The sequence below is a fragment of the Leucopleurus acutus genome, assembly GCF_964270905.1.
Source record: "Leucopleurus acutus genome assembly, chromosome: 5".
Classification (NCBI taxonomy): domain Eukaryota; kingdom Metazoa; phylum Chordata; class Mammalia; order Artiodactyla; family Delphinidae; genus Leucopleurus; species Leucopleurus acutus.
Genome location: NC_139147.1, coordinates 2,274,124 through 2,291,264, shown reverse-complemented (window position 1 = coordinate 2,291,264; position 17,141 = coordinate 2,274,124). Strand labels below are relative to the sequence as shown.

Genomic DNA, 17,141 nt, shown 5'->3' with positions numbered 1-17,141 from the left:
TGTGAAGCGTTGCGGACTGTCCCAGATCGGGTTCGGGATTCCGTCCTCGTGCCCCGTGCGCGGCCTTCCTGTGTCCAGAGGCCGGGCGCGGACCTACAGGCTGGACGAGGCCAGTGCAGCTTGCCCCATGGGTGACGCTGCCGCAAGGTGGGGCACCGGCCGGTGGCGTCAGGCCACTGCGGGCGGGGGCGATACTCGCCCACCCCCCCGCCCCCCCTCCCCGACCACCTTCCCCCCGCGTCGTGGCATTTTGTGATGACCTTGGCTGACCCAACATTCACTGGATTCACTGGGGGCTTTCCTCTGCCTGTGCTCGCTGGCGTTCTTTAATAAAGAAGTGCCTTCCCTCAGCAGCCGGCGGGGAAAACTACGGCACCCCCCAACTCCCCAAAGGCTGGCAAACGCTAATGACCTCCTTCTAATTGCCTGTGTCCAGAGAGACTATCTGCCGAGGCAGAGCCAGATGGATTTATCATTCCGGGCCCGGCCACTAGAGGACGGTGGCGTGCGGCCCGGGCGAGGCCGGCGCGGGCGCGTGACGTCACGCCGAGTCCAAGACAGGCCGGCGCGGGCGTGTGATGTCACGCGGCGCCTGGCAGAAGCCGGCGCGGTCATGTGACGTCACGTCGTGCGCCCAGGCGAAGCGGTGCGGTAACTGATACCCTGGGGTCTCGGCGCGGTCGCCATGGGTCCGCGGGTGCAGCTTCCGCCAGAAATCCAGCTGGCGCAGCGCCTGGCAGGGAACGAGCAGGTGACCCGAGACCGGGCGGTGAGGAAACTCCGGAAATACATTGTCGCCAGGACTCAGCGGGCCGAAGGTGGGCGCGGGGTTGGCGGCATGTGGGAGGGGGCGCCTCGGCGGACGGGCCGGGTGGGGGTCGCGGGGCGGCCACCCGGGCTAGGGGACCTTCCAACCTCTTGGAGTCTCCACGTGGTCGGGCCGAGTGGGCGGGGCCTGCGGCGATGCTTCCACCCGTCTCCCGCTTCCCGCTCGTGCTCCCGCCTGAGCGCTTGGCCCTCCGCCCCTTCCTCACCTTGGCTGCCCTGAAGGTGCACGGCGCTCACCTCCTGCTGCGGTGGGCACGTGTCCCTATGCGGAGGCTCCGCCTCCCCAGCCCCTTATTTCCTCTTCGCAGTTAAGACCTGCCTTCCTCTGGGAACCGGTCCCCGCATCAGCCCATATATCCCGCTATCCCTGCTACCCACTGTTTGGGCACCCTGTGTTTTTTCCTCAGAGCGGCATTTATCACTGTTGGTAGTCTTTTTCTTGTGTAATTATTGAGTTTCACGTAGTGTACAGTCCTCAGAGAACATGCTTCCTAAGTGATTCTCAAAATGTGGGTCTCAAAACGTGGCCCCATCAGCAGCTTCGGCATCACCTGGACATTTGTTAGAAATGCAAATTCTTGGGTCCCATCCCCGTACTGCTGAATCAGAAACTCTGACAAGTGGGCCAGAAATCCGTTTTAAGAAGCCCTCCGGGTGATGTGATCTGTTGCTAAGTCTGAGAACCACTGCTCTGGAACAGGGTGCCAGACACGTAGTTAGGACCTCAGTACATACTTGTTGGGTGATTTTATATGTTCAGTATCTGCCTTCATAACGACCCTGAATGAGGTAACTTGTAATTTTAAAATTTGAAAAGTGCACAAAACCCAGGTGTAACGCCGGGTGAACTGTTGCCAACAGACTCACCTGAGTAGACACCAGCCAGACCAGGAAATGGTGCTTCACTCAATTTTGAATCGACAGTAATGGAGTAGAGCGCCTGTTGCTTGTAGATTCTCGGCAAATGTTTATTCAATGAATGAAATGACAGTTATCTGGGGGAGTCCTTCCAGCCACAGGCCCAGCAGGTTCTGAGTTGGGAGGATGGCTTGAGAGGGAGGGCCGGGTACCTTTACAGTAAGATGACTTCGGTCTAGTTCAGGCGTTCACATTTCTCTGGCTGTGTTCTGGCACTAAAAAGCAGGGTTCATCTGTTCTGAGCGTTGCTGTTTTTGGTGCAGGTGGTTTCACTCATGACGAGCTGCTGAAGGTGTGGAAAGGACTGTTCTATTGTATGTGGATGCAGGACAAGCCCCTCCTCCAGGTGAGTGCCTGGGAGGGTACAGAAGGAGCTGGGGCAGCAGGAGCAGTGGGAGGACAGGCGAGCACGTTGTCGACACTCATTTTACTACTGCAGACATGCTGGGCAGAGTCTTACAGCTTCGATCCTTTTTGTGCTTTTGATGGCCGGAGGGGCCAGGGCCTTGGGTTACAGTGAGTCTGCGCTTGCTGAGTTGAGCCCCGCAGCAACACTGTTGAATGCCAGCGGCGTCATGGCTGAAAACCGGGTTGTCTGCTCTGTGTTTGTCAGAGATGGCAATGAAGTGCTGAAATGCTGGAAACCAGGGGACGGAATTCACGTCTTCTGAGACGAGTATTTTTTCTGCTAGCCTTTTTTAGAAAAACAGACTTTATTCTTCAGAGCAGTTTTGGGTTCCCAGCAAAATGAGAGGAGGAGCTACTGAGGTTCCCCCCCCACAAGCACAGCCTCCCCCGTTATCACCCGTACCAGAGTGGGACCTTTGTCACCGTCCGTGGACCTACATGGCACGTGATCATCACCCAGAGTCCATAGCTTACCTTAAGGTTCACTCTTGGTGATGCACAGTCCGTGGGTTTGGATAAATGTACAATGACGTGTGTCGTCATTATGGTATTTTACGGAGTGGTTTCACTGCCCTAAGATACTAGTCTATTTAGAAGTGTTTCCCAGCGGGAATTGTTTACTGTTCAGAATCACCTGAGTGGTGACGGTACTTATTTAAAATGCAGATTCCTGCGCTGTATTCCACGCCTGATAAACTAGAAGCTCTCGGGGGAGGCTCTGGAATCGTCTGTTTAGCCAGTGCACTAGGTGATGCCTGCCACAGTGACACAGGCAGGCAGCTGGTAGCTTACAGGGGTCTCATCAGCCCCCTTTCTGCTGGTCAGGTGGCTGTGTGCTCCCAGGCTCCTGCTCTCCCGCCCGTTCCTTTGTCAGCCTCCGTTGCTCAGGGTTCAGCATCGGTCATGCGGGCAGTCCCTGCCCTTGCTTGTTGTGAGGTCCTGTGGGCCCTGGCCTTCAGGGGAGGCCTCTCGCGGCCAGTGTGAGACTTGCAAACCCCAGGCTTGCTGGGCTGCGAGGCCCCGTGGAGCCGGACCCCGCGACGAGTGAGGACAGTTGAATGTCTGTCTTACTGCCGTTGCTCGTTGCTGTAGGATCACGTTTGTTCAGGACTGAGGGCGTTTGTTCTGTTTCCTGCGCAGGAGGAACTTGGCAGGACCATTTCCCAGCTCATCCACGCTTTCCAGACCACAGAGGCACGTGAGTATCCCCGCCATGGTCGCGCCCAGCCCCTGGACACGAGGCCTGTGTTCTGAGAGCGGGAGTGAGGGCCCCGTCCCAGCTGGCGTCTGCTGCTGCTGACGTGGGAGATGCTGTTCTGTTTGTCCTGCACATGTTTGCTCACTTGCCCAGAGTAGACTCAGTTCAGGCGTCTAGAGGGCTAACCCTCATATTTCAGAGTTACAGAGGAAAGCGGTGTAGTGTCCGCAGCTGTCTGACTGAGTCTCACCTGATGGTGGTGAGGTTCCTGCAGAGCATCTTTCTAACTCTTGCGTTCTTGTTCTGACCAACGTCAGCCGTTCTCAACCCTGCGGCCTGCCCGTTGTGTCTTTAGAAATCCTGATGTCTAGACCCTGGTCCCATTAGGTCAAGCTCTGGGGGTGGGGCCTGGGCACCAGCATCTGCGACACCCCCTGCCCTGCTCCGAGGGCAGCTAGGGCTGGGCAGCATCACTGGCATGGACCCCGGGACCGTTGCTGGCGGTGCCCCGGCCGTGTGGGTGGGTTTAGTTCGGTTATGCCTAAGCTGGCAAAGTAGTCAGAAGTAGGGAGTGTGCAGGCACAGTAACTGCGTCTGAGTAATCACTGGAGGAGATCTGTTCTCTATAGCTTTTACCTTCTAAGAGCCTCCAGAAGCGCTTCTGTGCTCAGCAGAGGGCCAGGTACAGAGCGTTCACTTGGTGACACTTGAATGAGGTAGTGAACGCAGGCCTGTCCTGTGGGAGATAAGAGGTGCCCTTTGGGGACTTCCCTGGTGGTCCAGCGGGTAGGACTCTGCGCTCCCAAGGCAGGGGGCTCGGGTTCCATCCCTGGTCAGATCCCATGTGCTGCAGTAAGAAGTCCGCATGCCACAGTGAACAGCCTGAGCGCCGCAACTAAGAGCCGGTGCAGGCCAGACAATAAATAAATAAACATGGAAAGAAAAGGGGGGAGCCCTCTGTGTCCCTCCCGAGGGCTCTCTCCTGGGCGTGCAGACGGCCGTCTCCTCCTGTGTCCTCACGTGGTCGTCCCTCTATGTGTGTCTGTGTCCTCATCTCTGAACGACACCAGTCAGATGGGATCAGGACCACCCCAGTGACCTTCTACCTTAACCACCTGTGTAAAGACTTGTCTCCGAATAAAGTCATATTCTGAGGGATTGGGGGTTAGGGATTCAAGGTATGGGCTGGGGACCTGGTTGAGCCCGTAGCACTCCGGTTCTGACATACTGTTATTGGCAGGGTTTTGTGTTTGATCAGGTGAGTGGATTCAGTGGGGCGAGTGCTGGGGCAGGGCGTGGGTGCCGGGCAGGGTCCTTAGCCCGAGCCGAGGTGGGGCAGCAGCAGTGGTTGCGTGGGGAGAGGCGGCCCGAGCGCTGCTTCTCGTGCTGTGGGGGCTTCCAGTGCTCTCTGCCTGGTCTTCAGAGGCTGTGGCTTCAGTTTGCGGTTGTAGCTGGGATTTGCTTTTCTTTCCAAGGTTCTTAAAAGCCCCGGTTTTAAGCCAAATCCATAGCACTGCTGTCAGCTCAGCACACTCAGGGGTTCAGCACCCCCGAGGCCCGTGCCATGCGATGTCCTGACAGGGCTTCTTCACGGCCCCTCCCCTCCCCTCCCCTCCCCTCCCCTCCCCTCCCCTCCCCTCCCCTCCCCTCCCCTCCCCTCCCCCCTCCCCTCCCCTCCCCTCCCCTCCCCCCTCCCGTCCCCTCCCCTCCCCTCCCCCCTCCCCTCCCCTCCCCTCCCCTCCCCTCCCCCCTCCCCTCCCCTCCCCTCCCCCTCCCCTCCCCCCTCCCCTCCCCTCCCCTCCCCTCCCCTCCCCCTCCCCTCCCCCCTCCCCTCCCCTCCCCTCCCCCCTCCCCTCCCCCTCCCCTCCCCCCTCCCCTCCCCTCCCCTCCCCCTCCCCTCCCCCTCCCCTCCCCCTCCCCTCCCCTCCCCTCCCCTCCCCTCCCCTCCCCTCCCCTCCCCTCCCCCTCCCCTCCCCCTCCCCTCCCCTCCCCTCCCCCTCCCCTCCCCCTCCCCTCCCCCTCCCCTCCCCCTCCCCTCCCCCTCCCCTCCCCTCCCCTCCCCTCCCCTCCCCCTCCCCTCCCCCTCCCCTCCCCTCCTCTCCCCTCCCCCCTCCCCTCCCCTCCCCAGGCAGCTGCCTCTTTCCCCTGCCCCCACCCCTGACTCTCTTATGGCCTTTTCTTTCCACCAGAGCACCTGTTCCTTCAGACATTCTGGCAAACCATGAACCGCGAGTGGATGGGCATCGATAGGCTGCGCCTGGACAAGTTCTACATGGTGAGGAAGCTGCCTGCCCCCCGCCAGGGTCCCTGCGGTGCTGGGGCACGGCGTCCAGCATCCCGGCCCCTGAGCCCCCCACTGCCCAAGCAGTGCCAAGGACCAAGGCTGCTGGGTGGCGAGCGCCCTGCGGTCTGTTCCCTGTGAGCCTAGTTGGGCCGTGAGGGGAGCCTCGGCCTCACGTGGGGTGCACATGCCGGGGTTCTGCACAGACTGTCGGTTCAGGGGAGGAGGGTCACAGTTGCCCCTGGGGGAGACTCGGTGGCGAAGCCCTTGCTGCTTTGCTGCTGTGAAAGCAGAGCTTAGAGCTCGGGCCCTGGACAGAGACCCCTGGGTCTGCTCGTGGGGGGCCGGCTTTGGAAGGTGTTTTTCTCTGGGCAGGGACAGTTTACACAGTAGCGTGCAGAATCTTCCTTGTCTCTCTCCTTTCCTGCGCTGCATTCTGGTGAATTTAGGTTACTGATCTGCGCTCAGAAGTGCAGGGAAAACTGGACTGTGTCTTGCTGCCGCCCCTGTTGAGCTGCACCTTTGTTACTGCGCTGCTGTCCCCTGGGACTGGGGACAGTCCCCAGATGAGTGCTGCTGTCCGAGAGCAGGTGGCCCGATGTGGACACTGGATAGGGCAGCAGCCAGGCCTCGCTGAGCACAGGTCCCCGTGATCTGCCCCTCAGGCCGGCCACCCGCTCCATCTCAGTCCAGGGTTACGCGGTCACCATGTGTGTGATGTCAGGTGTTAAAGTGAGGACAGCTGGTGGGCGAGCGCGGGGCTCAGGAGAGAAGGACGACGGCGCTGATGCGTGTGGGCAGGCGGGGGGCCGGGCGCCGGGCTTCGCACGGTTATAGAACGCCCGCTCATAATTCAGAGGGGCTGTGTCCCAGGATGCAGTGCTGGGCCTTAGGTTGGGGGTTCTGCTGCTGTCCGCGGCCTGTTTCCTACGACCCCCCTGTGGCCATGTCTGGCAGCGCAGCCCTGCTCTAGAGGCTGGTCTTCCTGGCGGCACCACAGGTGTCCTCTGTCGCCTTTCACCACTACGGGTTCCCCCTGCAGGCTTGTTGGGTTCATGCCGGCAGGTAGGGAAACCGGGCAGTCAGCCACTGTGCCGGGGATTGTGGGCAGAGAAGGAAACTGGTTTCTCCCTCGGGTGGGGAGAAGCTCAGGGGGGGCTCAGAGGAAACAGTGTCCGGCGCAGACCTGGTGGTTCCGAGGCTCCGCTCTCCTGGGGGAGCTCCACGTCGTCCCGTTTTCACTCTGGAAACAAGCCCGTCCCTCGCAGCCGCCGATTGTGTGTGTGGTCACTCCCCGTGTCCCTGCTGTGAGCCCGACGTCCTGCTACTCGTGGGAGGCTGGGCGCCTCCCGCAGGCCCAGGTCCCCAGCAGCTCTCCAGGGCCTGCCATGTGCAGTGGGGTGCCCAGACGACCCGGGGCAGAGGGGAGGTCTGGGTGGTGCCACTGACGGGGTCTCCTCCTGTGCCACAGCTCATGCGGATGGTCCTGCACGAGTCGCTGAAGGCCCTGAAGACGCGCGGATGGGATGAGAGGTCAGTGTCCCAGAGCGGCCTGCGGCAGCCTGTGCCACTCGGGCCGGTCTGGGTCTCTCCTCTACTCATTTGTCAGCTTTGTGTTGAAGGGTGACTTAGTGCTGGAAACAAAGGCATTTTTAAAATGAAGCTTGTGCACGTGTTCGTGGGAATGTTTGTTTCAGCCTTGACGGTGAGTTCTTACTGGATCAGAACTAAGTCCTCACCAAAGGAGGCGCAGCTGAGCAGCTGTTCTTGTAAAACCTGGCACCTTCAGCTCTGTCATCGACATTCATTGCTCTCAGCTCTACAAATACTTGAGCCGTCCAGACTTCACATTTTTGACAGTGGTGCTTGTGTGTGTCCCTCCAAACTGTAAGGGCCTGTGTTTTCTGGCTCACCTCAGGCCTCCCCTGGCACCTGGCAGCCGGGTGGGATCCTCAGGTTGGGCTGGGCTAGGCTCTGCTGCGTCTTAGCTCCTCCCACAACTCCTCCTGGAGACCAAGCAGGGGCGGGGCTCCTGCAGCCTGGACCTGCCCCTTCGCCTGAGGCTCTGCATCCAGGTTACAGCAGCAGGTTTCCAAACCTCCTGGGGGCAGTCTGAGACCACAACAGAAAGTGGGTTTCTGAGCATTTACATTTTAAAGTTTTTGGAATTAATTAAAATAAAAAAAAACCCTTTTTTCTACTTATGAGAGTGATGGATGTTCATTGTAAAGAACTCAGGAAACTTTTCATAAACATTGAAAAGCAATTTTAACTCCAGCAGACAATTACTTTTTTTTTTTAAATATATACATATATTTTTTATGGCTGCGCTGTGCAGCTTGTGGGATCTCAGTTCCTCGACCAGTGATTGAACCCGGGCCACGGCAGTGAAAGCGCGGAATCCTAACCACTAGGCTACCGGGGACTCCCCAACAATTATTGATACTTTTAAAGTGTTGCCTAGTTGCATGGTCCAAAAGAGGTGTAGCCGGCTGCTTATTTATTTTACTGAGAATGTGTCACAAACGTCTCATATCAGTGTCCTGGTGCTGCATGGTTTGGGGAGGGCGGGCACTGGGGGCGAGGGCTTAGAAACAGTGTGTTTTGAATTTGTTTGTGATTAAAAAGTGATGGTAAAGGAGTTTATTTTTAAGCCCAAGGATAATAAATCTAGGACCCAGACGTCAGAAGAGCTGCCAGCCTAGAGCATGCAGCTTACGGCCGTGTTATTCTAGGGCCACCTCATCTTCTGAATAGCAGCGTTAAAACTCTCCCTGGCCTGGCAGCCCCCCGCCCCCATAAAAGGTCAGCAGGATTTGGCCTGCAGTTACTGGAATTACTGTTATAGGTTGAGAACGACTGTGGGTAACTCTACATTTAGGGCAAGGGTGCGTCTTTTAGTGATTTTCATCCTTAAAGTTCTGTGAAGACCTGGGAGTCTCACTCATTTCCGGATGTAGGATTGTGTTATCCGGGGGGTGGCTAGTGACTGAAGCAGGTTCAGTGTTAAAGGGACGATTTTCTTTCTGTTAATCTTGGGCTTGGGGGTGTGGCTGTTACCATGAAAGTAGGTCCATCCTCACTGTCACTGGTAATTCAGCACAGAGACCCTTTTGCAGAAACTGGTAGCCTCCCATTGCCCTGGGATAACCAGTCCTGCGTGCTGTATCTGCTCTTCTAGCCCTTCTCCGTTCTTAAGAGTAGCGGGCTGTAAGTGTAACATTCCTGTCTGTGTGAAGGTGACTGTCAGCAGCCTGGCAGCGGAGGTCTCTGGCCCCTGGCCTGCCTCCCTTCCGCTGAGCCGTGGAAGGCACCCCGATGTTGTCAGCAGCAGCATCGTCCAGGGAGCTTTCTGAAGGATACGTGCTTTACGGTTCAGGTGCAGGGATCTGTATATTAACAAGCACCCAGGAGTTTCAGGTGCACCTGGGCCACTAAAGACCGGTCTCTGGAGCTCTCTGATCTGGGATTCCCCAGGCCTCTGAGACCGTTGAGACCCACGTGCCTGGGTGAGGTCTGATGTGACGTGTGACCATCCACGGGTCTGGTCCAGCAGGACCCGGGAGGCAAACTCGTCCCCTTCTCTGGCCTCCGTCTCCCTTTGCTTTTGCTCTGTCCTGGTGAGCCTTCCCACGCAGTTCCCAGCGGGGACAGTAGGGACACCAGACACGGTGGGCTCTTGCTTTATAGCCGAGGTTCAGTCCTGCCGTGTGTCGTGGTCCTGGCTGTTGCCCGTGGATCCGTACTCGCAGGAGTCCTCTGTGCCGGCACAGACCCAGGTCATCGGGTCTTCTTGTGTTGGTGGACGGGGCGTCTGCCTGTGACTGTCCCGTCAGAGCCCCCTGCTCGGGCAGAGTGAACCCATCGCCTTGTTGCCCCTCGTGCTGCTGCTGGACTTGCCTTTTCTTGCCCCAGACAGACCGAGCAGCTGCTGGAGCTGCTGATGACAGAGATCCTGCACCCCGACAGCCAGGCCCCCAACGGAGTGAAGAGCCACTTCATCGAGATCTTCCTGGAGGAGCTGACCAAAGTGGGCGCCCACGAGGTAGGTGTTGGGCGGCAGGGTGAGGGCAGCATCCAGGCTGCTTGGGGGCCTGAGGCCCAGGCACTGAGCCCCCGCTCTGTCCCCGCAGCTGACGGCGGACCAGAACCTCAGGCTCATTGGGCCCTTCTGCACGGTTGCCGCCCGGACTCAGGAGTGAGTGCGGTTCCCTCCTGCTCACCTCTTCTGTTCTGCTGAGTCCCCAAGGGGGCTGCCCTTAGGAAATGCTGTGTGCTCATGACGGGCCAGCATGGGGGGCCAGCGGGGCTGAGGGGCTGGGGTCAGGAGAGGCGGCACGGGGAGGCGGTGCCCCCCGGAGGGCCCAGCCTGACGGGTGGCTTCGGTGTGGCTGCCCCTTAGCTCCCTGGTTTTGCACAACATCACTCGAGGCATCTTTGAGGCGATTGTGGAACAGGCCCCGCTGGCCATCGAGGATCTCATGAAGGAACTGGCGGAGGAGCGGGATGGAGACACGCCGTCCAGGGAGCCCCCTGAAGGTGAGGACCGTGCTCATCTCATCAGGACGACGGGCCTGCCCTGCTCTGAGCCCACGGTGGCTCTGCGGGAGCCCTGCCTTCACCTCCTGCCCCGTCCCCTCGATTCTGCCCGCCCCATCGAAGTTCGTGCTCAGCTCTGCAGCCAGGGTGACCTTGGGAACAAGCACACACGTTGTTCACTCTCCTAACCCTTGCCCCGTGGCCGTCCACGTCCTCATGGCTTCCTGGGCTCTGCTCCTGCCCCGGGGCGTCTGCCCTGCTCTCCCCTCCCTGGCAGGGTCTCTGCCCTCCGTCCCTCCAGGCCCTACCCTGACCACCCTGTTTAAAGTGCAGCCTCCCAGTGCCTACCCTGCCTCGCTCACTGGGCGTTTCCATGGTGATTCTCACTTTCTGGCATAAATCACTTGAAGTTACATAAATCACTTGTTCATCTTTCTGGCCTGGCTTCCGCCACCGGATGTCAACTCTGCCAGGACGGGGACTCTTGGCCATGCTGTGTACCTGGTGTTCAGAGCAGCGCCTGGCACGGAGGGGGCGCTGCTAGATCGCGATGGATGAGTGAGTGAGTGCGTGAATGAACGAGTAGAGGTAGCACTTGTGAATGTCCCTCTGGGGGCAGGACCTGTGGGCTCCGCGTCACTGGTGTCCAGGCTGGCCTGTTCACCTTGATGCTAACGTGGGTCTTCGTGGTTCGCCATCTGGTCTCGTGACTGTCCTCTGGGTGACCTGTGCACTGTATGCTGTGGCTTTAGGGGTGTGTGTTGTCCACCAGCTTCAGGACTTCTCTGCTCTTGCCTTTTGTTGTGGTAAAATGCATGTAATGTAAGGTTTCCCACCTTGACCACGCGTAAGTGCACTTGTCGTGCAGCCATCACCGCCGTCCATCCACAGAACTTCTCATCTTCCCAAAGTGAATCTGTCCCCGTTGAACACTCCCAGTTCCTCCCTCTGCCCAGCTCAGCTCCTGGCACCCACCGTTCTGCCTCCTGTCTCTGTGAGTCTGACTGTTGATGACTCTGGTTCATGTCCGTAGGATCAGACAGTATTTGTGTTTGTGTCTGTCTCATTTCACTCAGCATAACATCTTCAGGGTTCATCCATGCCGTATCATGTGTCAGAACGCTCCTCCTTTTGGAGGCCTAATAATATTCCATTGTATGTATTTCACATTTTGTTCTCCATTCATCGGTAGATGGAGTCTTGGGTTGCTTCCATGTTTTAGCTGTGGTGGTTAACGCCGCTGTGAACATGGGTGTACAGATATCTGTTTTGAGACCCTGCTTTCAATTCTTTTTGGTCTATACCCAGAAGTGGAATTGCTGGATCGTATGGTACTTCTGTGTTTAACTTTTTAGGAACTGCCATACTGTTCTCCACAGCGGCTGCATTGTCTTACATGCCCCCCAACAGTGCACAGGGGTTCCAGCTTCTCCACACCCTCGCCAGTGTTCGTTGTTGTCTTTTTTTGGTAGTGGCCATCCTCGTGGGTGCTAAGTAGTATCACTGTGGTTTTGATGTGCGTTTCCCTGATGATTATTGGGAACACCGTTTCATGTGTTTACTGGCCGTCCATGTATCTTTGGAGAAATGTCTGTTCAAGTCCTTTGCCCATTTTTGAGTCAGATTTTTTTGTTGTTGAGCTTTAGGAGTTCTTTCTGTATTCTGGGTAATAACCCCTCCCCAGATACCTGATTTTCCAGTATCTTCTCCCGCTCTGTGGGTGGCCTTTTTACTCTGTTGCTAGTCCCTTTTGATGCACAAAATTTAAAGTTCTTATCAAGTCTGGCTTGTCTAATTTTTCTTGTTACCTGTGCCTTCAGCGTCATATCCAAGACATCGTGGCCAAATCCAATCTCCTGAAGTTTTTGCCCTACGTTTTCCTCTGAGTTTTATTGTTTCTTTAGGTCTTTAATCCATTTTGAGTTAATTTTAGTATATGATGGTAGGTAAGGGTCCACCTTCATTCCTCTGCACGGGGATGTCCAGTGTCCCCCCCACCACTTGTTGAAGGGACAGTCCTTTCCCCACTGGCCAGTCCTGTGCCCTCGTGGAAGGTAGTTTGATGGTAGAAGCGGGGGCTGACTTCTGTGGCCTCTGACTCCCGTGCCCTTGCTGGCGCACCCCTGGGCTTTCTCGTCGGTCAGCACCCCGGCCACACTGTCCAGCTGTCTTGGACGTCCTTCCTGGCTCCCCCTTCCCCTCCTCCTCTTCCTCAGTAGCCCGAGTCGCCGGCACAGGCTGACCCAGGGGCCCATGGCAGCCTAGGGCCTGCCTGCAGCCCTGCTGTCGTCATTCTGTGCCACACATGCCTGTCCCTCTCGGTCACCTGTTGACCGAACCTGTCTTCTGTAGGTAGTGATGTCAGGGCCCCAGGGTCTGACCAGCGCAAGCTTCCTCACCCGAAGCTTCATCTCCCGTCGCCCCTCCATCCAGGCTGCCCCGTGGCTGGACCAGCCGCCCTTCTTCCCCATCCTGGGACTTCCTGTGATTGCTGCCTAAGATGCCCATTCATGATCCCCTCCTGGTTTCCCTTTTTGGACTGGTTGGGCCCCACCTTCTCTGGGACGGCTCCCTCGTTTCCAGGCCAGTGTGGGCACTGCTGCCCTCGGGGGGAGGCCGTCGGGGCCCCTGCTATCCCGTGCTGTGGGCTCCTGTGCCCAGGTGTGGGCCCTGGCAGGCAGGGCTTCTGGTTCCCAGGTGCTGGGGCCCCGTGACACCTGCGGCACCAGGCGTGTCTGAGTCCCTGGGGCCCTTTCGTTCTAGGCTCCGTCAGTGGGGCTGAGCCTGACCCGGGCAAGGAGCAGTGGGGCGACGACGACGAGGAGGACAGCGCCGGCACCGTCCTGCAGGTGGGTGGCCGGGCCCCGCGTGGGCTGAGCTCCCGGCCTCTGGAAGGCAGAGCGGGGTGGCATCCGTCCAACCGGGGCTTGGAGGAACACAGGTGCCCTGGAGCCTCATCTGCAGGAAGAAGCGCAGATTTGTTGAAAGTGGAGTTGGGGGCTGGGCGCCGGGAGGCTGGGCTCCGGCTTCACCGCTTGACAGCTGCCCCAGGTCTGCCTGCGGCTCCCCTCGAGGGCGAGGGCGCTGGGGCCGCCAGGGTGACGCGTGCTGAGTGGGGGGTTTTTGGGTCCCCACTCGGGGTCAGAGCTCAGCGGACAGGATCTGTGACTTCAGGCGAGTTGGACACATAGGGTCCTTCCTGATACATTTCAGAAGTTGATTGCTTGATGAATTAATAACATTTTAGGTAGCCTGGGTTAAATTTATCGGACTAATTTTACTTGTTTCTTCTGGAGGGTTTACAGTTGTGCAGAGGCTCACCTCGCGGCCCCTCGTGATCCATTGGGCGGCGCTGCCCTGGAGCGTCTGCTGCCGCGTGTGCTGGGGACAGCGTTTGCGGGGGGAGGGGCGGAGCAGCGGGGGACCTTGGGGCACAGCCTTGGCGTGTGGTCCTCGTGCTCTTTCTCTCTGTTGGTTCCCGTCCTGGGAGCACCTGCGGGGGCTGACTTTGGCCTCCACGGTGTCTGTCTGTGAAACAGTTCGACTACGAGGCCGTTGCCAACAGACTGTTCGAGATGGCCAGTCGCCGGGACACCCCTCCGCAGAACCGGAAGCGCCTCTACAAAGTCATCCGGAAGTGAGTAGCCCCGGGCCGTCCGCTCTCTGGTGGCCTCACCCAGGTGGGAGGGCAGCCGTCTTCAGAGCTCGGGCATGAAGGGGCTTCCCGGGGGCAGCTCCCCCCTCTCCAGAGGCCGTGGCGGGTGACCGTCTCTTGTTCTTTCAGGTTGCAGGCCCTCTCGGAAGGTGAGCATTGGGCTGCCAGGCCTAGACGGCATCTCGTCCTCTTGGGAGTGGATCGGGTGACGTGTTCTCCCACAGCATGGATGGGTGCAGAGAGGCCGGAGGTGGTGTTTCTCCGGGGGAGGCAGGCTGTGGGCCTCTGCGGCCGTTGTCCTAGTGAAGTGCGGGGGATCTCAGGGCTGAGTGTGCGGGAGGGGCTGACCTGGCGCCCGAGAACCTGCATTTCCAGTAAGTGCCCAGGCCTGCCGCCCTGCTGCTCGGCGCTGCAGCGCCCAGCTCCACTTCTCGGTGTGTAGCTGGCGGAGCCGGCGTGGCTTGTTCTGAAAGACAGTTTCCTAGAAGGTTTAAGATAGAAGATATAAGCGTTTTTCCCCCAACATTTCATTATGAAAAATTTTAGACACGTGGCAAAGTCGAAAGGGATTTTACAGTGCATACTTGCATGTCCGCCACCTCGGTTCTGCCATCGATTTAGTGTCCTTGTTTTACCGTGTTTCTTCCTCCCCCCGCCCACCCCTCAGTCAGGTTGTACTCCTAAATACTTCACACTGGGGTTGTGTTTTTTAGGTGAAATTTACATTCAGGGGAACGCATGAATACTGGGTGCATCTGGTGGGCTTAGACTGAAGCACACACCTGTGTGACTCAAACCCACCGGGACCCAGAAAGGTCACCTGCCCCTTCCCAACATAAGCGTCTGTAGGATGGAGCAAGACGTGTCCCAGCGCTCCAGGAACCGGCTCTTCCGGGTGCCGTCTGTTGGTGCCCAGTGAGCTGCCCGCAGCTGCGGTGGAGTCCGGCTGGGGCCTCCTTGCCCGGAGCTCGTGGCCGTGGTGCTGGTGGCAGTGGACGCATTGACCGTAGCCTCCCAGCCCACAGCCTCCTGATGGCCCGCCTTGGTCTTTAGGCCTCTTCCCCGAGGACGACATCCCAGAAAAAGCCTACAGGAATCCGCGGGGTGGGAGACGGGTGAGGATGAAGAAGCGCTTGTCCGAATCCCGGCTGCAGAACAAGATAGGTAGGCCTGGTGGGTGGGCTGCTGGCCTGGGGCTTCGTTACCCGCGTTCTGTGCTCCCCGCTCATGTCACTTGCGACTGAGGCCTGTTTCCAGGCGTGATTCCCCCTCCCCAGCCTGCTGCCCCCCAGCGCCCACTGCCCCTGTGTCCTGGAGATGTGGCGCCCTGGCCCCGACGCCTCGCTGCTCAGGCGCTGTTTCTGCTGTCTGGCCCATGGGCCACTCCCTGCGTTCCCCGCTCTCCTTCCCTGTGGCTCCGGTCTGGTGCCTCTTCCTGACCCTTTTCCATCTTTGATCTGACCTGGTCCGTGCCTCCTCTTGCGTCTCCCATGGCGTCCTCCAGGGAGCCCCCAACCTCGCTGCGCTCTCCTCCTTGATTTTAGAGGCTTCCCCCTCTCTCGTCTTCCCTCCCCTCCCCCTTCCTGCCTCTCCCCCTTCTCTCCCCTCCCTCCCCCAGCTTGTCCACAGGCCTGTGGTTAGAACGTGACTGACCTTGCTAAGGGCTGTCGTGCGCTCCTGGCACACCCCAAGCCCTGTACCCACTGTAGACCACTGGGGCTGCCCCCTGCAGTGGGATGGGCTGTGCCCACAGCACCGAGTGGGGCAGGAGCCAGAGGCACCCCTGGCTGGAAGGGGACACGGAAGAGGGAGAGGCGGTAGCTCCACCCCCCCACCGAGATCCCTCCTGTGTCATCCGTGTGTGGCCAACTGGCCCCAAGTCCTGGGCCCGAAGTGCCCTTTGAAGGGTCTCTCCATTCACCCCCGCTCCGGCCCGGGCCAACCCTGTCCAGCTCATTTCACACCAGGGCCGCTTAGCAGGCATGGACTGGCTCACATACTCGCGCCAGGCTGGGCCCTGGACGCTGACTGTCGGCTGTCACGTTGACTGGGAGGCCCGGCCCTGCTTTCCCAGCTTCCTCTTCCGACCAGCGTACCCTCTGGCCCCACGTGCACTGAGCCTGGGCCCGCCCGCCCCAGATGTCCTGCCTTTGCCCAGTTCCCTTTCTTCTTGTTCTGTCCTCGTGCCGGTCGTCCTAAAGGCCCACCTCCCGGTCATCCTCCCTGGCGTCAGGAGCCCGAGTAGGTTTCCCTGCCTGACGGCCGTGGAACTCACAGCGTTGCTGGCACGGGCCTCTGTGGGGCCGACGCGGGTCCACTCCTGAGGCCGTCAGTGCCTCTGCCGAGCACTGTGTCCTCTGCCACCCTGGGGCCGGCACCTCAGTCAGCATCCCAGCAGCTGGAGCCGGCCTTGTCGACGCCTCTTTACTAGGCCTTGCCATTTCAGGGGGAGCTGCAGAGGAGGCCTCGCGTCCAGACCCGAGCCCGGCATCCGTGAGGCGGCGCCGGAGCGCAGGGGCCGACCCCGCCGTGCCCCGGGAGCAGCTCGGGGGCCGTGGCAGGAGAGGGGCCCCCAGGAGGCGGCGGCGGCCTTGGGCGGGCACCAGAGCGAAGGCGGCCGATGGCCAGGCGCCAAAGGCGAAAAGGAAGCGGGCCCTGGAGGGCCAGAAGTGATGTCTGCCAGGCGCTCCGGGGAGGATGAGGGGACGGGACAGTCAGGCTGGGTTCCCGAGACTCTGGACACCGACCACTCCCCAACTTACTGTGTCGGGAAGTGGCAGAGGTCAGGACTCAAGGGGGTTGGGCCCTCACTTAGCGCCTGCGTCCCAGAACGTGCTGCGGCTGTGCTGACCTCTGTCAGGCCGGTGGACCCCCGGGACTGGAGCCTCCCTGCAGGCACCCTCCCCAGGCAGGGGACCGGCTGCCCGCCGGGCGTCTGTAAATAAAGTGCCACGCGGTGCCTACAAACCCGTCCTGCCCTGGTGCGTTTATGCGGGTTCTCTGGGGGCGTTTGTGTTTTGCACCCGAAGTCTGTTGACGCGGTCCTCAGACACGCTCGGCAAGATGAGGCCGAGGGTTACCAGCGTCGTCTGGATGTGCACTTTGTCACCTCGGGCTGGGAGCTGACAGTGAACCGGTGCTTTGGGCAGGAGGGTCGGTTCCCTGCCCGCCCCTTGCCCGTGACTGAGGCAGAGCTGGATCTGAGGTCCCTGTGGGCGCCTGCACGCCTCCCCTCTCCTCCTTTGGATTCCGTTTCAGCCCTTGGCCCGAGTCCCAGTTAGATGGAAAATAGAAACGGGCCATAGTGCCGTGTG

The 17,141-nt window shown here is 59.4% G+C and overlaps 1 protein-coding gene across 1 annotated transcript; it reads left to right on the top strand.

The window, feature by feature from the left end:
- The first annotated feature begins 654 nt into the window (after positions 1-654).
- Positions 655-16,753, top strand: RRP1 (ribosomal RNA processing 1). Its single transcript, XM_082839512.1, has 13 exons — positions 655-818; positions 2,010-2,092; positions 3,295-3,352; positions 5,542-5,627; positions 7,105-7,166; positions 9,549-9,678; positions 9,767-9,831; positions 10,036-10,172; positions 12,936-13,021; positions 13,712-13,809; positions 13,957-13,976; positions 14,881-14,991; positions 16,274-16,753. Exons 1-13 carry the CDS (start codon positions 686-688, stop codon positions 16,498-16,500), a joined length of 1,296 nt encoding a protein of 431 aa, XP_082695638.1. The 5' UTR covers positions 655-685; the 3' UTR covers positions 16,501-16,753.
- Positions 16,754-17,141: the final 388 nt, after the last annotated feature.